Raw genomic sequence first — 15,165 nt, 5'->3', positions numbered from 1 at the left:
ACCACATTTTTTTCCTCAAAAAAATAAAAATAAATCTGGTCCTTCTGTTCTGAAGATGTAGCCTAAAAGAACAAAAAATTATAGGTCTCTCAACAATTGTTGACAGGTTCAAATTTTAGGTCCTCAAGCAAATACTGTACTAGCCAGAGCCATCATTTGTTGAGTTTCATGTGTTAGGGACCTTATATGTAGAGACAGGTGGCATTTGCTATAGCAGAAGGGAGGACAGTCTGAGTTGTCATTGGTTGTAGGATTTTTAAAAATTTGAATAATTGGAATTGTATGATTAAAAAGCATTGTTTTCATTTATATCCTAATATCTCTCTGGCATCAGCTGTTGTTGTACACAAGGTTGGAAATAATGACTGGTTTCTAGATAGCTCAGCAGTTCATTTTTCAGAGTTTTCTGTGATTATTTTAGCCCTCAGCTGGACTCTTGCTAAATCCATGGCAGTAGGAAGTAAAGTGGTGGTGATTAAAAAAAAAAAAAAAGAAAACAACGGACTTGATACACAGACAATGATGGCACTGGAGATGTCGAGTACTTGTAAATTGTTATTTAGAAATTGCTCTCAGGATAGAAAATTTGGAGGGATAATTAGACACAATATGCTGATCTTTTTAAAGCAGCTTTCTGAAGATATAGTTTATATGCTACAAAATTCACCCTGATCATTTTAAATAAAGGGGAAATATTAATATGGGTCTCACTACAAACCACTTCTCCCTATTTTAAAGTATTAAACAATAATAAGATACATACTTTCAATAATAAGGTGATCTTTTCAATATCAGTAGGATGATCCTTAGCATTTATAAATCTGTAATCAGAGCTTCAGTGGACCAGGAAGAATGTTATGGTTCCATGTTGGAGAAATACAAGTTTATGTGGGATAAACAAATGCTTAAACATACTGACCAGTTGTCAGTGTTGTGAAATACCAAAAAAATTCCATTGTGAAGTAAGCAATAATCAGATTAAAAAGAATTAAAAAGTAAGAAAACATTTTTTGGGTTATAGGTGGAAAAGAACATTGTCCTCATTTCTTGATGACTATTTTTTCTTCTAGAGCTGATTTATTTAATCTTTGCATATAAAATATACCATATATACAGAAAAGATTGTGAAACCTAAGAACCAGCATATTAAGTAATGTAAAGCCAGCATCTTTGTATTAATAACTACTGCTCAGATCAAGAAATAGAACATTGCTGGCCTCTTATGAGTGCTCTGAGTTTCCATTTCTGACCATAACCCTTCTCCAACCTCAGTCCTCCAGCAATGACTTTTAGACTGATCATCTCCAGGGATACATATATATATTTATACATACATAAATATACACACATACATACGATAAAACTGTACTTATATGTATAATGTTACCACCTGAATATCCCTAACCGTTACAGTTTAGGTAATTTTGTAACTCCATATAAATGAAATCATGTGGGTTTTTTTGACTCAGTGTCAGGTTTGTGAGATCCATCCATAGGAGCATGCTGTACATCATTTTCATCGTAATCTGGTATACTGTTGTGTGAATGTAATACAAGCATTTATTCACTTTACAGTTTGTGGAGATTTGGTTTTTACTCAGATTTTTACTGTTGCCTATTTTGCTTTGGACATTAAGTGTATAAAATCTGATAAACATGTACATGAATTTCTCAAGGTGTGGTTCCTCTACTGGTACATCAGCATAAAACTTGTTATAAATGCAGATTCTCCGGGCCCACCTCAGACCTACATTCAATTATTACCTTGGGAGATATGTATTATAATATATTTATGCTTGTTCCAATGACTGTGCCTTTGCTTAAAATATTTTTGTATCTTCCAGTGTGGAACTGCCTTAGAAACCCATTAATGATAACACACATGGATATGCATGCACACAAATGCACACGCCCACACTCCAGTATTTCAGCAGTAGACTCATTTTTGAAACAAATTATTTGAGTCTATTCTTTGGCTATCTTCAAATATCCAAAAGAGAAAGATTTGCCAACACTGAAGATTTTCAAAAGAATATGCAATATATTGAAGACCTGCTAACAAAGGACCTGAAACAGGTTAGGCAACGCACCATTCCTCGAATGAGAGAAAGCAATATAGACTCCTACAGAGAAAGCAGTATAGACTCTTGAGTTGGGCAGACATGGGTTAGAATCCTCTCGTACCGCTGACTAGCTATGTCATCCGAGGAAAGTACTGCATTTCTCTGAGCTTCAGTTTTCCTCCTGTACAAAGAGAGGATCACCTCGTCTACTATCAGGATTCAAAACAAGTAGTACATAATGAATGATCATTTGCAGGGCATTAGTGTGGATGCATTGTGTCATGGATCCGTAACATTGATCTGTTTGATATGGCTGTGTCATGCCTTCCTACCTTTCATGCTTTTTACTTTTGTGCTTCCTGCAGGAGCGATTCCAGGTGAAGAATCCTCCCCATGCATACATTCAAAAGCTCAAAGGCTATCTGAACCCAGCTGTAACCAAGAAGGTAAGATGGGTTTGTTTCCACTCTCTGTTGTTGCTTCCTCATTAGCCGACAGAATCCTCCTGCTTTGGAAGAGACCTTCCTTCTTCTGCAGCAGAGCCTCTGCCAGAGCCTCTTGGAAAACAACCACTGGAGACCGACAACGTGAGAAGACGAATACCACTCTTCTTACTTGAAGATGTGTTTAAGAGTACTTTCCTGAGATGGGAGTCACGTACCTCTAATGGTTATTAAGTCACTGCTATTTCCAATTACACAGGGAGAGCAGTGAGTCCAGTCCAGAGGTGTTTAGGCCACTACAAAAGCAGGCCTTGCAAAGGGAATACTTGTCTTTCATGCCTTGGTGCATTTCCAGAGACCTTGAAAACTCACTGGGGCTTTGTCATCCCAGCCGTGCACTCACATCCTGTGTTGATGCTTTTAGCAGCTTCCCCCCACCCACCCCCAACTCCTGCCTGGGCCCCAAGAAGGTAAGGAGAGAATAGCTGATTCCGTTCCATGGACTCTCTCTTTTTACAAACAAGCCCTGCTTTGTGTAGCCACACAATTGGTTTAAACTAATGCCTCGTGGTAAGACATGTAGCCTGGCACAGCCCTGCGGGCCTGGATCAGTCCTAGGATGTCTTAGGGCAGAGCTGTCCTTGCTCAACACTATGGACGAAGGGGCTCTTCACCTGATAGCATTCGTTTTTTCCATTGACTTTCCACAACTCCTGAGTTCCCTCTGCTGTTTTGGTGTGTGACTCATGAGAAAAGGCATACTTTTCCTGGTTAACCATTGTCTTCAGAGCTCTTGGCTGTTGCAGTACAAAAATTTTTTTTTTCCATCATCATCTTCTACTCTAACCCTTCCCCCCTCTATTCTCCTCCCCCTGCCAAAAAAAAAAAAAAAAAAAAAAAAGTCCAGCAAAGGAGAGTAGCTATTATTTCATTTTGGAAGTTTCTTGGGCCTTTGTCCTAGGGTTAACATGCAGACAAGGGGGAATAAAATCTGGGAGTAAGCGTGAAAACAGAGTACCGATCTTCACTGCTGGCTTTATGCTGTATGTGACTTCAGTGTGACACAGCCTCGTCTCCTAAGAATGTACCTTCTCTCACTGCAAATATGATGATAAACATTTTTTTTTTAAAAGACCTATTGTCAGGGACCACTGCTTAATTTTTGTTAGTTTCTCACTTGTCTCTTTCCCTAAGGACATGACAGCCTTAATTTCATCAGATTAAAGAGGGTTATAAGGGAAGACACACCTATACATACAAAATGTACCCTTTCCCCTCAAAACACGTATTTTGTTCTCTTTCTTCACATAGAACAGCACAATTCTATTTTAGAATAGATTTCTAAAGGTTTTCTGAACCCCTAACTTGTAACCTTTGGGCTGTATGGCTCAGACCCCAGCCTTGGGCACTAATGCTCACCCCACGCTGAGGATGACAGAAATGCCAGTGTTTGTACACAAAACTGAGATCTCCCTTCACACAGAGTTCGTTCCATCCCAAAACAAATTCTGAAAAGAAAGGAGAAAATAGGTAAACTTCTGGAGAGTGCTTCTTAGACTTCCAAACTCCGTAAGGAGTAAGATGCTTGGAAGGAAGGAGGTGGGCTTCCTCCTGGCATAGTTCCAGTTCTCCGTTAGATCAGTTATTTCTGGGTTAAGACAAAACAAAAGCAAAACAGAACAACAAATAAGCTGCTCAGAAAGTGTTTCGCTCCCTCACAAATAGCTTGATAAAGAGGAGCAGGACAAAAGATGTCTGTTGGGGCCTTCCTGACATTCTGCCCTGGACTGTGTGTGCCTACCTGAATGGCCCCGTGTGGTCTGTGCTGCCTCTTTCAAGATTAGTCACTCAGCTCTGAAAAAATAATCAAAAGGGTGTTGGATTTATCACCCCTGCTTGGGTAAGGTTCTGTCAGGAGCTGGCAATAGGAAATGATATGTCCCACACAGACATAATTGTAATTTAAAGCCTGGAAAAAAGGAGATTTGTTTGGAATAAGGCATGGCTCGCAGTTAAAATGAGCTGAAAATTCTCAGCTATATTATGGTGGGGGGAAAAAAAGATTTTAAATCAGAGCTTTAAATTTTAGCCAGACAGTCTGAGCTGAGCAGTCTTCCTTTAACTGTGTCTGGAGTCCTCGACTGCTTCATTCATTAATCTTTTGTTCAAATTGAATAGAAGATACTTAATTTGCTCTTATAGGAAAAAATTTCTTAAGCGTATTCTCTTTACATTGTCTTTTAAACATTTTCAAATGAAACCCTTTAGGGCAGGGAAGGAAGAGCCTAAATTAGATATCTCCGTGACCAGGGCTCTCCAGATTGGCGTGCTTATTTAATAGCAGGCGGTCATTAGTCTGTGCTTTGGAGGGGAAGTGCTCACGTCTGGCATGAAGAAAGGAGTCTGGTCCTTTGCTGGCGCTGGGGTTGTGAGCAGAAATCTGTTGTGCGTCTCATCTAGGGCCCAGCTGTCTCCCCGGGCCCTCCTCAGCAGGGCGGGAAGAAGGGAGAACGGTACCGACTGCTAATGCATCCTACATGCCTGCTTTTTGCAGCCCCCACAGGTACATGATTTCTCTTTGAAGTGCCTTAAAGCACTCTGGATGCGTTTTAGAAGTACAAAGTGTTAGCACTCATTGTGTATGTGTTACAGGGATGGATTCCCAGGCTTCTCTGTAGTCCAGACTCCAGCCAAAAAAATGAGCTGTTCCCAAGACAATACAAGACAGGAGCAAAGTCAGTTTTGTCACCTCGGCTCTGAGGCAGTTGCAGAAGCGTAGTGCCTGGCACAGTCGATGCGTCACCGATGTCAGCTGCTGCTGCTGCTGCTGCTGTTACATAATAGTGTTTTGATTTAGTCACCTGGTTTTGATGCAGATCTCTTAGCTCTTCAGCTGATGCTCTTTTATACTCTATTGTGTTCTCAGTGCTACGCTGGGTGCCCTTGCATCTGACATATGGAAGGAACAGCCTTGCCCTGAGGAAGTGTGAGGCAGAGTTAGGGGGGCAGAGGCAAAGGCTGCAGGGAACGAGTCAGAACTGTGCATGACACACAGCTTGGACGGCTGAGTTGTTTTCTAATGGCCACCTGTGCAGATGGCCTAAGACTTAGGACAGTGACATGGAAGTGACCACTTTGCAGCAGCTAGCCTGCCTGGAAACGGTCACCTCACCTGTGTGACCAGAGACCTTAGAGTTTTTTGTCTCCTTTCTCTTCCCTTCTGTGTCCAAGCTCCAGAGCTGCCTGCCCTGCCGGCTGACGCCTCTCTACTCCATTCCCAGTTTTTATCTGCAAGGGGAGAGTTTAAAGGGAGAACCTTCTGCCACCCATCCTGCACTGCTCCCCTTCACGCTGAGTCCCGCTCTGAGCATCCTCGTTGCTGGAACGCGATCCGGGAAGCTCTGGGCTTGGATGCCCTCCCTGCTGTCCGTGGCCCCGCCATTTCTTAGGCCTTTTTTTGACAGTAGAGGAGAGTTCCTCTGTTTTATCATTGCATTGAGGATATTTTTATTTTTTATATCTCACTATACCTGCATTCTGAAAACCTGAAAAGGTCTTTTTAGAGTGTTCTAGGAATGACAGTCACAGAGAAACTGTGAGACTGTCTGCTTCCTCAGGGCCCCGGTGAGAAGCAGTTGGTGGGGAAACAAAGGGCTTTCGGAAGAGGAGGAGAGAGTGACAGGAGCCTGCCTGTGCCGAGCAGTGTCCCAGGTCTTCACTGGGCCACGGGGTCCCAGGCCTGTGCGTGGCTCTCGCCAGCCCACATTCTGGAATCCTGGTTTCCAGCCTCTTTCCTTTCTGTCCTTGGACACCTTTCTCCCAAGCCATGGGAGCCATTCTCGGAAGCCTGGAGCTGGGTGACTGTGTCCACGGCAGCTGTGGCAGTGAGGAGATGGGTCCTTCGTGTTCTGAGCCAGTATTCTGTAAACAGTGTCACATAATGGTAGCTCAGGTTTGTAGCACAGGAAGCCCAGAACTCTGCTTAGGACGTGTTGCTCTTCAAATTTCCTTCTTCCAGGGTGGCCTTTGACTGTAGTCACTGTAAATAATATTTCTGTAGGAAAATATGTTCCAAAGAACTGATGGGCAATGCAGCTCATAGGTATCTTGGAGATTCCTTAGGGTCAAGAAGATAAAGAAATGTATACATTTAGGACCAGAGGTGGATTCACTGAAAAAAGAAGACCTGAAGGAGCCCTGGAAGGATAGGTAGGATTTTAATAGGCAAGGGAATATGAGGAAGAACATTCCATGTCAGGGGAACACTGGGGATGTGCTCCAAAGGAGGGAACTTCCAAGTGAGGACTAAGGGGCAGAGGTAATGCTCTGAATGCTTATTTTGGAACACGTTAGGTCGTGCAGAAAAAAATTAACATAGCAGATCTGAGACTACTATCCTTACAAAAGCCTGCAAAGATGATATATGTAATCAAAATGTTTGTACCCCTATAATATTCTGAAATTTAAAAAAGAAAAATAAATAAAAAAGAAAAAATGATAAGACATTAAAAAAACACAGTTCACACACACACACACACACACACACGCACACACACAGAAAAGAAATTGTAGGAGAGGAGTGCAGCTGAACAGACAAAACACAAGTTTCATAAAGCCAACAGATTCTGCCTGCCGGTGGCACTGGTGAACATTTGGTGGGAAGGACTAGATTCTTTCCATCAACTTTTTATGCTGGGAAAGAACCTAACCCACCTCTCCCCTCACTTTCTATCAATTACTCTTCATTTTCAGCTAAATCTCACCATCGTCCCAGCTCACAGCCAGCAGAACACAGATGGCCATCTGGTAGCAGATATCTACATGGTGTATGTTTTCCTAGAATAATGATTTGCATTATTTTTTCAAGTACCAGAACCCCTTTTTCATATTAAATTTTCCTTGGAAGAACAATATATAAACAGCTGTGGTCAAACAACAAGAAGAAGCATAAACATGCATCAGGCATTTATAACGTCCAAGTGCTATGCTCTTGTCTGTGCATCCTCTCATCTACCCTCCACAACAGTTCTGTGATGTGGAGCCTATGAAGTAGGAGTTAATTTTATTCCCTTTTTAGAGTTGAGGAAGCAGGACATGAAGAATTATAGCTAATATGTGGCAAGGCTAGAGTCTGACCCAGCAAGTTTGCCCTCAGTGTGGGGTCCTGGTGGCACCAGAGGTCCTGTTCAAGCGGCCAAGCTGGGACAGGCTGGCAAAGCAGAGCTGAGCCATGTTGGAATCCATCCCTTCTTTCTCCATCCTCCTTCCCCCTTCTATTCTGTCTCCCCTTGGAGCTCAGGAGTTTGGATGATTTACCAGGCTGCTGTGTAAGAAACCCTGCCCTAGTGCATCCTCCAGGTTCTCAACCAGAGTTCATATTCTGTCATGTACACTCAGTATGAAAGGGATGCCTATGGCCAAATGGGTCTTCAAAAGTGGAAGTTGATGCCAATCACAATAGACCAGATATTGCATGATTCCATTTATATGAAATGACCAGAATAGGCAAAACTCTAGAGGCAGACTACTATCTCTGTTAGTGTTTTCTAGAGCTGGGAGGCTGAGGAGACTAGGGAATGACTGTCAATGGGTATGGGGTTTCTTTTTGAGTTTGGAGGGATGAAATGTTCTAAAACTGATGGTGATGATGGCTATAAACCTCTGTGAATATCCTAAAGAACACTGAATTGTATAATTTAAATTGGTGAATTGTACATTATGTGACTATGTCTCAATAAAGCTGTTAAACAGAAATACTACCCCCCCCCCAAAAAAAAAAAAAAAAAAAACCACTTCATGCAAGCTTGGCCCTTGACTGGCATCTGGGAACTTGTATTTTGGGAGGATTCCACCATTTCCTGGTAAGAATGGCTCATGGTGCCTAAACTGTTTATGAAAACAACGTGGTTTGTGCTGAATAGCTCTTTTCCTTCTGGGAGTCCAGAATTTTGCTATGTGCTAGGCGGAGAGTGCCCATGAGACCAGCCCCAATAAAAACCCTGGACACTGATTCTCTTATGAGCTTTATGCATGTTGTCAGTTGTGACTCCTCAGGGAGAGGACTCCTGGAAGCTTCCACCTGGTTTCCTCCATGTTTTACCTCATGCACCTTTTTTCTTTGCTGATTTTGCTTTGTATTCTTTTCCTGTGATACATCACAGCCATGAGTATGACTGTAAGCTGAGTCTGTGAGTCCTCTTAATGAATCATGGAAGCTAGTGGTGGTTTTGGAGTCCCTGACTCATAGGTATACTGGTGAATATTGTTGTATATGTGGGCTAGGGAAATAAAATCTACTCAAAGACATTTACTACATAAAATAAGTAACTTTTCTAGTCCTTTCTCATTAGCTTATTTTCATGGTGAGAAAAATTTGTGTGCTTAGCAAAAAAAAAAAAAAAATATGAGAAAAGCCCACGTTAGAAGTGAAGATATTTTTTATCTTGTGTTAAATTTATTATAAGTAAGCTGCAGTTATAGCAATTGCTAGAATATGTTTTATGAGACTGTGTTCTTGAATTATAGAAATTCAGACGGCGTGTTCAAGAATCTACACAAGTGCTAAGAGAACTGGAAATTTCTTTAAGAACTAACCACATTGGGTAAGTATGCCCCTTTAACATCATAGCTCTAGGGCTTTTGGACACTTTACAAAGTGAAGAAATCATATCGAAATAATTGAGCTTAACTTATTATTCTTTGTAAGTTAAGACTGAGGTTTTGATGGTTGGAAGCTTTGTTAGTACGCGGAATGCTTACTGTACAAGAATCAGTGGAAGCAGGACAGATACAGCCCTTAATTTGGAGTATTTAGAACAACTCTGTGTTTCTTTACTTGGATGCAGTAAATATGGGCACTTCATGGTAAGTGCTTGGTTTCATGTGTGCATAGCAATTCTCTGGCGAATCAGGAATCCCAATAGTAGATGTAGACTGAGATCCTGGAAAATCTCTAAGCCTTCCCTGTAGTTCTCAAGCTGGCTAGTTGAGGCTGCTTTATATCCCTTTCCTCAGTTCTCTTGGTTTCTGGCCAGAAGGGGACAGAAGCTGGAGTAATGTCACCCAGTTTACCTCGTTCCACCTGGACACATTCTGAGTTTGCTTTTCATGCATCTCAGAATCTCAGGACCGTGAAGTGTAAATCCACTTTGGGACAATAAAGTCCAGGAATCTCTGCAGGAAGCATTTCTGAGAGGTTCTTTCAGGCAACAAGGTGGTTGCTTTGCCTCGGCAAGTACAACTTTATCACTTTCTCCGGTACCCCTGGGGGGGCATAATTGTACAGTACCTTAAAACAAGATGTCTTATCTCCAAGGCAAACTCATATCAGGTATCGTATTTTGTAGTCTTATTTCTGCCTCAAGTATGTCTTTAACAAGTTATTTAACCCCTTTTGGTTTTGATTCTTTGAGCTTTACAAAGAAAGGATTATAGACTTTCAGACCTTTTAGAATTTTCCTCTGTGACATTCTTTGCAGGTCTCTTGGAAATAAATTTTTATATGAATTTTGCACTTTAGTTTTATATGGTATCCTGTAAAATACAGTAAATTGTCACTTAATGTCATCGATAGGTTCTCAGAACCTGTGACATTAGGAGAAATGACATGTTACAAACCAATTTTTTTCTCATTTTTACAATGAAATGACATTCGAGGACCTACTGTACATCATTTTGCTTAAATTATTAAGTTTATTTCTACTTCATACTATGATTGGCGTAAGCCATTCAAATGGTTAATTAGCACAGTTATGTCAGAATAAGCTTTTTTAAGTTTTAGAAATGCTAGTGTGATTTTTAAGTGAAGCCTGGATGAGAATGTTCATTTCTTAAAGGATAACCTGCAGGTTTCTCAACTTGAGAATGAAGGATTCAGGAAATGAAGTGATTCTAGTGTTTGTCCCAGAAATTGGTCTATAGAACAATGAATTATAGAATCTTGATTTTAGAACTAGAAGAGGAATTAAGGATTGCCTAATCCCTTATTTTATATAGATTAAAATAATTAAGGACCAGGAAGGTGAGTAAATTGCACATTACAGAAAGTCAGCAGTTGTCGAGCCAGGTGGTTTGGCTCAAAATGCTCTGTTTTTTTCCCTATGTAGCTTACTCTGGCAGCTCTCTCCCTGAAGGGAAATAAGATCATCAGGGTCCTGGGATCAAAGCAATGAGGCTTGTCTGTTGGGGGTGAAGGTGGTAGTAGTTTAATACAGTTGGGCATCCAAATTTAGGAAATTCAGATACTTTTCAGTATTTGTGGATGAGGAACTGGATTCCATTTGCAATGGCCCAACCCTAATATGCTCATGGCACTTCTTGACTGAAAATGGTGGAATGAGCTACAGCCAGGATTTCTACAAATTGTCAAAAAGCATTTCTTCAAGTATTGCTGAAATAATGTGAAATTGACCATCAAATACCAAAGCAAAATGATCATTTCCGATACAAAGCTGGCTGAACGGGAGAGCCCTCCTTGGGTTGAAGCCAGTGCAATCTGCAAGCAATTGGAGTGGTTGCTTGTTTGGGATACTATGTAGGTGTGTTGAAAGATTCTTAGATTCCTTTCATCTTCACCAGCTGAGGTTTTCCCTTGCCCACCACCTATGTGAGACACTCTGAAAGCTTTGGCTTTAGCAGCAGCAAAATTCATAGAGATGCATTGTCTGGTTGTGTGCAACCAATTACTAGCATAAACTTAGATGGAATGAAACCGCACACCAAGATTTTGACTTATTTTGCTTGTCCTGAAAACCCAAACCTGAACTGGACTCTTTTTGATGTAAACTAACTGGCTTGACCTCATTTATTGGGAAATCTTCTGAAGAATTAGTAATGAAAAGAATCGATTACTACGATAAGAAATTCTTGGAATGCAAGTATATAAGGAATCTATATATTTTATTGCATTCTTTAAGCTACCATAATAGAAAGATAATGCAGTGCTCATTTGCCTTATGGAAAAGGAGATCTTGATTCAAATTTTTTTGCCATACCCCTTTTTAGTTACTTGACCTTAGCTAAGTTATATAAGTTCTCTGTATTTACTATGTGACCTAAGTTAACTTCTCATCCATAAAATGAGGATAAGACTTCTTACCTCATAGGACTGTTGTAAAGATTAAATGAGATAATTTATAAAGACCTAATATTGAATCAGATACATAGTAGTTATGCAATATATGATAGATGTTTGTTATGCTTGTTGCAAATAATATCTTCTAATAATTTGGCAATATTATATGTATCTCTAACAAATTCCCTAAGGCAGAGAGAGTTACCATCTCTATCTCATATGACCCTGACCCAGGAGATTTTGATTCCCAGAAATTAAAAGGAGGGATTACATTTAAAATCTACTTGTCCTTAAAAAATTATTCTTGGCACATGCTTTTGCATTTCAAGGTTAAAGTCCTGGGCATTACCAAGATAACATTCTGAGCTGCAGCTTTGTCAAGCGAAGGGTTTGTTCTGAGTTTTGATGTAAGCCAAAAACTCTATAAATGGAGCAGTCTTCTGAGAAAGGAAATTAATTTTCTTTGAGCCAAACTGAAATAAGAATTGGGCTAGAAATAATCCCATTCACTTACTCTTAGGAACTATAATAATAGAGAAGAATTGGATTATGACTTATCTAAGCTCTTGAAATTACTTGAAATAGCCTTGATATGAACCGTGCACTGTTAGAACCACGTTGCACTCACCGCTGTGCAACATGAGCAGGCAGCTGTCGTGATGCTTTGGATGTCAGGGTGATAGGATTCCAGTGGTGGTGAGGGTCAGCTGGATAGATTCACCGGCTTTATTCTATGGAACTGAGGTATAGGTTGTCTCTCCTTGCAGGTAATTTACTGTAGTAAAACTGCCTATAATGATGGAAAATTACTTTTTATCCTGAGTGCAAGGCTCAGAAGTTCTGAAAGATCCTCATTTCACTTTATCTCTTTGGAGAGTTGGGAGAACAGGCATGAGATTGCAGGAGGAATGTGGCAAGTTGACAAGGAGGGGAGGAGATTTGTAGGCAAGGGAAGGAGCTGAGGAACTGCTTAGGGAACATCTTTCCTCCTGGAGTGACAGGCTTCTTTGTGAGTCTGTGCTGGCTGGGCCAGGCCAAGAGAGGAAAGACAGCGGACGTGACTAAGGCTGCTTTTAAGATGTTTATAATGTGTGTATGTGTAGCAAACAAGCCTATGATTAATTTATTCCTAGTGGTGCTTTTTTGGAAATCATCCAGATCATAATCATTTTGTCATTTGTTAAGCACTATGTTAGGCACTTTAAATGTATTGTTTGTTTTTTGCAAAAGTCTTTTTGTTACCTTTTACCTCTGGACCCCCATATTACAGATGAGAATACTGAGGGTCAGCTACTAAATCCACACAACTTAGAAGGCTTAGATTTGAATGTAGATGTGCCCAAATCTAAAGCCTGTCATCTAAACCATCAGTTCTCAAATTTTTTGGTGTCAGGAACCCTTTGTACTCGTCAGTTATGTTTCAATCCCAATAAGCTTTTGTTTATATGGGTTGACTCTATTAACGTTTATCATATTAGAAATTAAAACTGATCAATTTTAAACATATTTAATAAAATTCAATGTTTAATATCAATTTAGATGTATAAATATAAATAAATGTTATATTAGCATAAATATTAACATAGTGTAAATTAACATAACGTGTTTCGTGAAAAATAACTATTTTCCAAAGCAAAGAAAATTTAGTGGCAGAAATAGCATTGTTTTACATGTTTGCAAATCTCTTTAGTGTCTGGTTAATAGAAGGCAGCCAGATTCTCCTGTGTCTATATTCACTTTGTTGTGATATGTTGTCTCGGTTGAAGTATATGAAGACAATCTGGCCATACACATATACACACTTAGAGAAAGGAGTTTTTTAATGGTCTGGACCATTATGGATATTCTTTTTTGGACAGTATACCATAATTCAAAAAATGATAATAAATTCTTAAAGATGGTTGTAATGTAGAGTCTGAAACCATATCAATGAACTTTTTGTGCTCTGTTATATTTAAAATCCACTTTGCTTTCCTTATACTTTGATTGGGTCTTTTTACCCACGCATGATATTGTGGCATGATTTCTTAACATCATGCATTGGTCATTTGGAAAACATTGTTTCACTAAGTAATTTTGATCTTTCAAATATTGAAATGTATCATTGTACAATGTTAAAAATTTGCATTTGTTAATAATCACCAGTCTGATCAGAATATGCCTTAAGTGTTGGGAAGTGATTTCAAACTGAGGGTGGTGAATAAGAGGTTTTCCAAAATTCTAGTTTTTGTCTGGAAGCTCAGTGTGTCATTGACAACAAATACTGTCTGTTGTTTTCCCTGAAACGACAGGCTTATTTCATTTTGAGCAAATGCCTACCAGATACCCTAAACTGAATTATCATAGTTTGACAGTCATTTTTACAAGTAAATTGACATTACATGAAAGAATGATTACTTCAGCTTGCAAGTCAAACAATTGCACAAATGCTTTTCCTCAAGACATGACCATAATACTTGGGTGGGCAACAGAAGTGCTTTGGGTGGGCAACAGAAGTGCTTTATGTCAGCTTCCCATTTTGTCACACTGAAAATTAAAAAGATGTATATTCAAGGAACAAGCTTTAATAAAATCAATAATTTTGCCAGGTGTGGTGGCATTCCTTGTAGTCCCAGCTACTCAGGAGGCTGAGGCAGGAGGATCGTTTGACCCAGCAGTTCGAGGCTGTAGTGAGTTATGATCATGCCAGTGAATAGCTACCGTGCTCCAGCTTGGACAATATAATGAGGCCCTGTCTCCAAAAATAATAATGATAATGATTTTTATTGCTTAACTAAGAGCATTCTTCTTTTTTTATTTTATTTTTTATTGTCAGGAATACTATGTTGAGAAAAACTAAGGCCATTCTTAGCTGAAGCCGGCTTTCTCCCCCTCCCCTGAGTGCGTGCGGTGAAGGATACAAGAAATAATTGTATTATTTGGTGGTAGCAGTTTTATCCACTATTTCTTTTGCACCATGAGTGTCAGTGTCAACAGATAGAAAACAAGTAACCTCTTAATATTTTTGTGAAAATAGGTTGACCCTCGCAGATGCCATGAGAGGGTTTCAGGGACCCCTAGGGGCATGTGGGCTACACTTTGAGAACCAATTTGCAACACTGCCTAACAGCTTTGGTGACTAATGTTGAATGTGAGTGATGCTTCTTTCTCTTGCTTTTCATGATTTTTCAGCAACTTCAGTTCCCACCATATGTCTCTAGGACTTTTCTCTAAAGGAGACTGGCAAAGGGAATTCACTGTTTGTCCCTTTCTCTTGTGTATCTTTGGGCCACTTTGCTTGATCTTAGAAATTGAAACCAGAAAGGTACCTTAAGACTTAGTTTTTCATAAGAGGACAATGAGGTTCTAAGATTTGGGGAGGCAGAGAGCACAAAACTTTGAAATAAAGCTACAACTGGTCTATAATAAAATAATGACTATTGGCATTTGCACCTACATCCCTTCTTTGAATCCAATTTTTTCCAGAGCTATTTTTCATCATCTGTGTCTTTTCCAGCTCCTAAGCATCTGATTTAGAATTTGCCTACCTTCAAATTCACAACATATGGTAATTACATTGAATCTGTGAGGCACTCAGGAAGTTACG

At 39.9% G+C, this 15,165-nt stretch overlaps 1 protein-coding gene across 1 annotated transcript in view; it reads left to right on the top strand.

The window, feature by feature from the left end:
• Positions 1 to 15,165, top strand: part of FMNL2 (formin like 2) — a 296,967-nt gene that overhangs the window by 191,182 nt on the left and 90,620 nt on the right. The window contains exons 3-4 of the mRNA XM_069472569.1: positions 2,429 to 2,509; positions 9,032 to 9,108. Of these exons, the coding sequence (XP_069328670.1) occupies positions 2,429 to 2,509; positions 9,032 to 9,108 (158 nt within the window). The remainder of the gene's footprint in view (positions 1 to 2,428; positions 2,510 to 9,031; positions 9,109 to 15,165) is intronic.

This window comes from Eulemur rufifrons, chromosome 1 (genome assembly GCF_041146395.1).
Source record: "Eulemur rufifrons isolate Redbay chromosome 1, OSU_ERuf_1, whole genome shotgun sequence".
Taxonomy (NCBI): Eukaryota; Metazoa; Chordata; class Mammalia; order Primates; family Lemuridae; genus Eulemur; species Eulemur rufifrons.
Note: the sequence above shows the minus strand (reverse complement) of the source record. Positions and strands in the feature narration are given on the sequence as shown.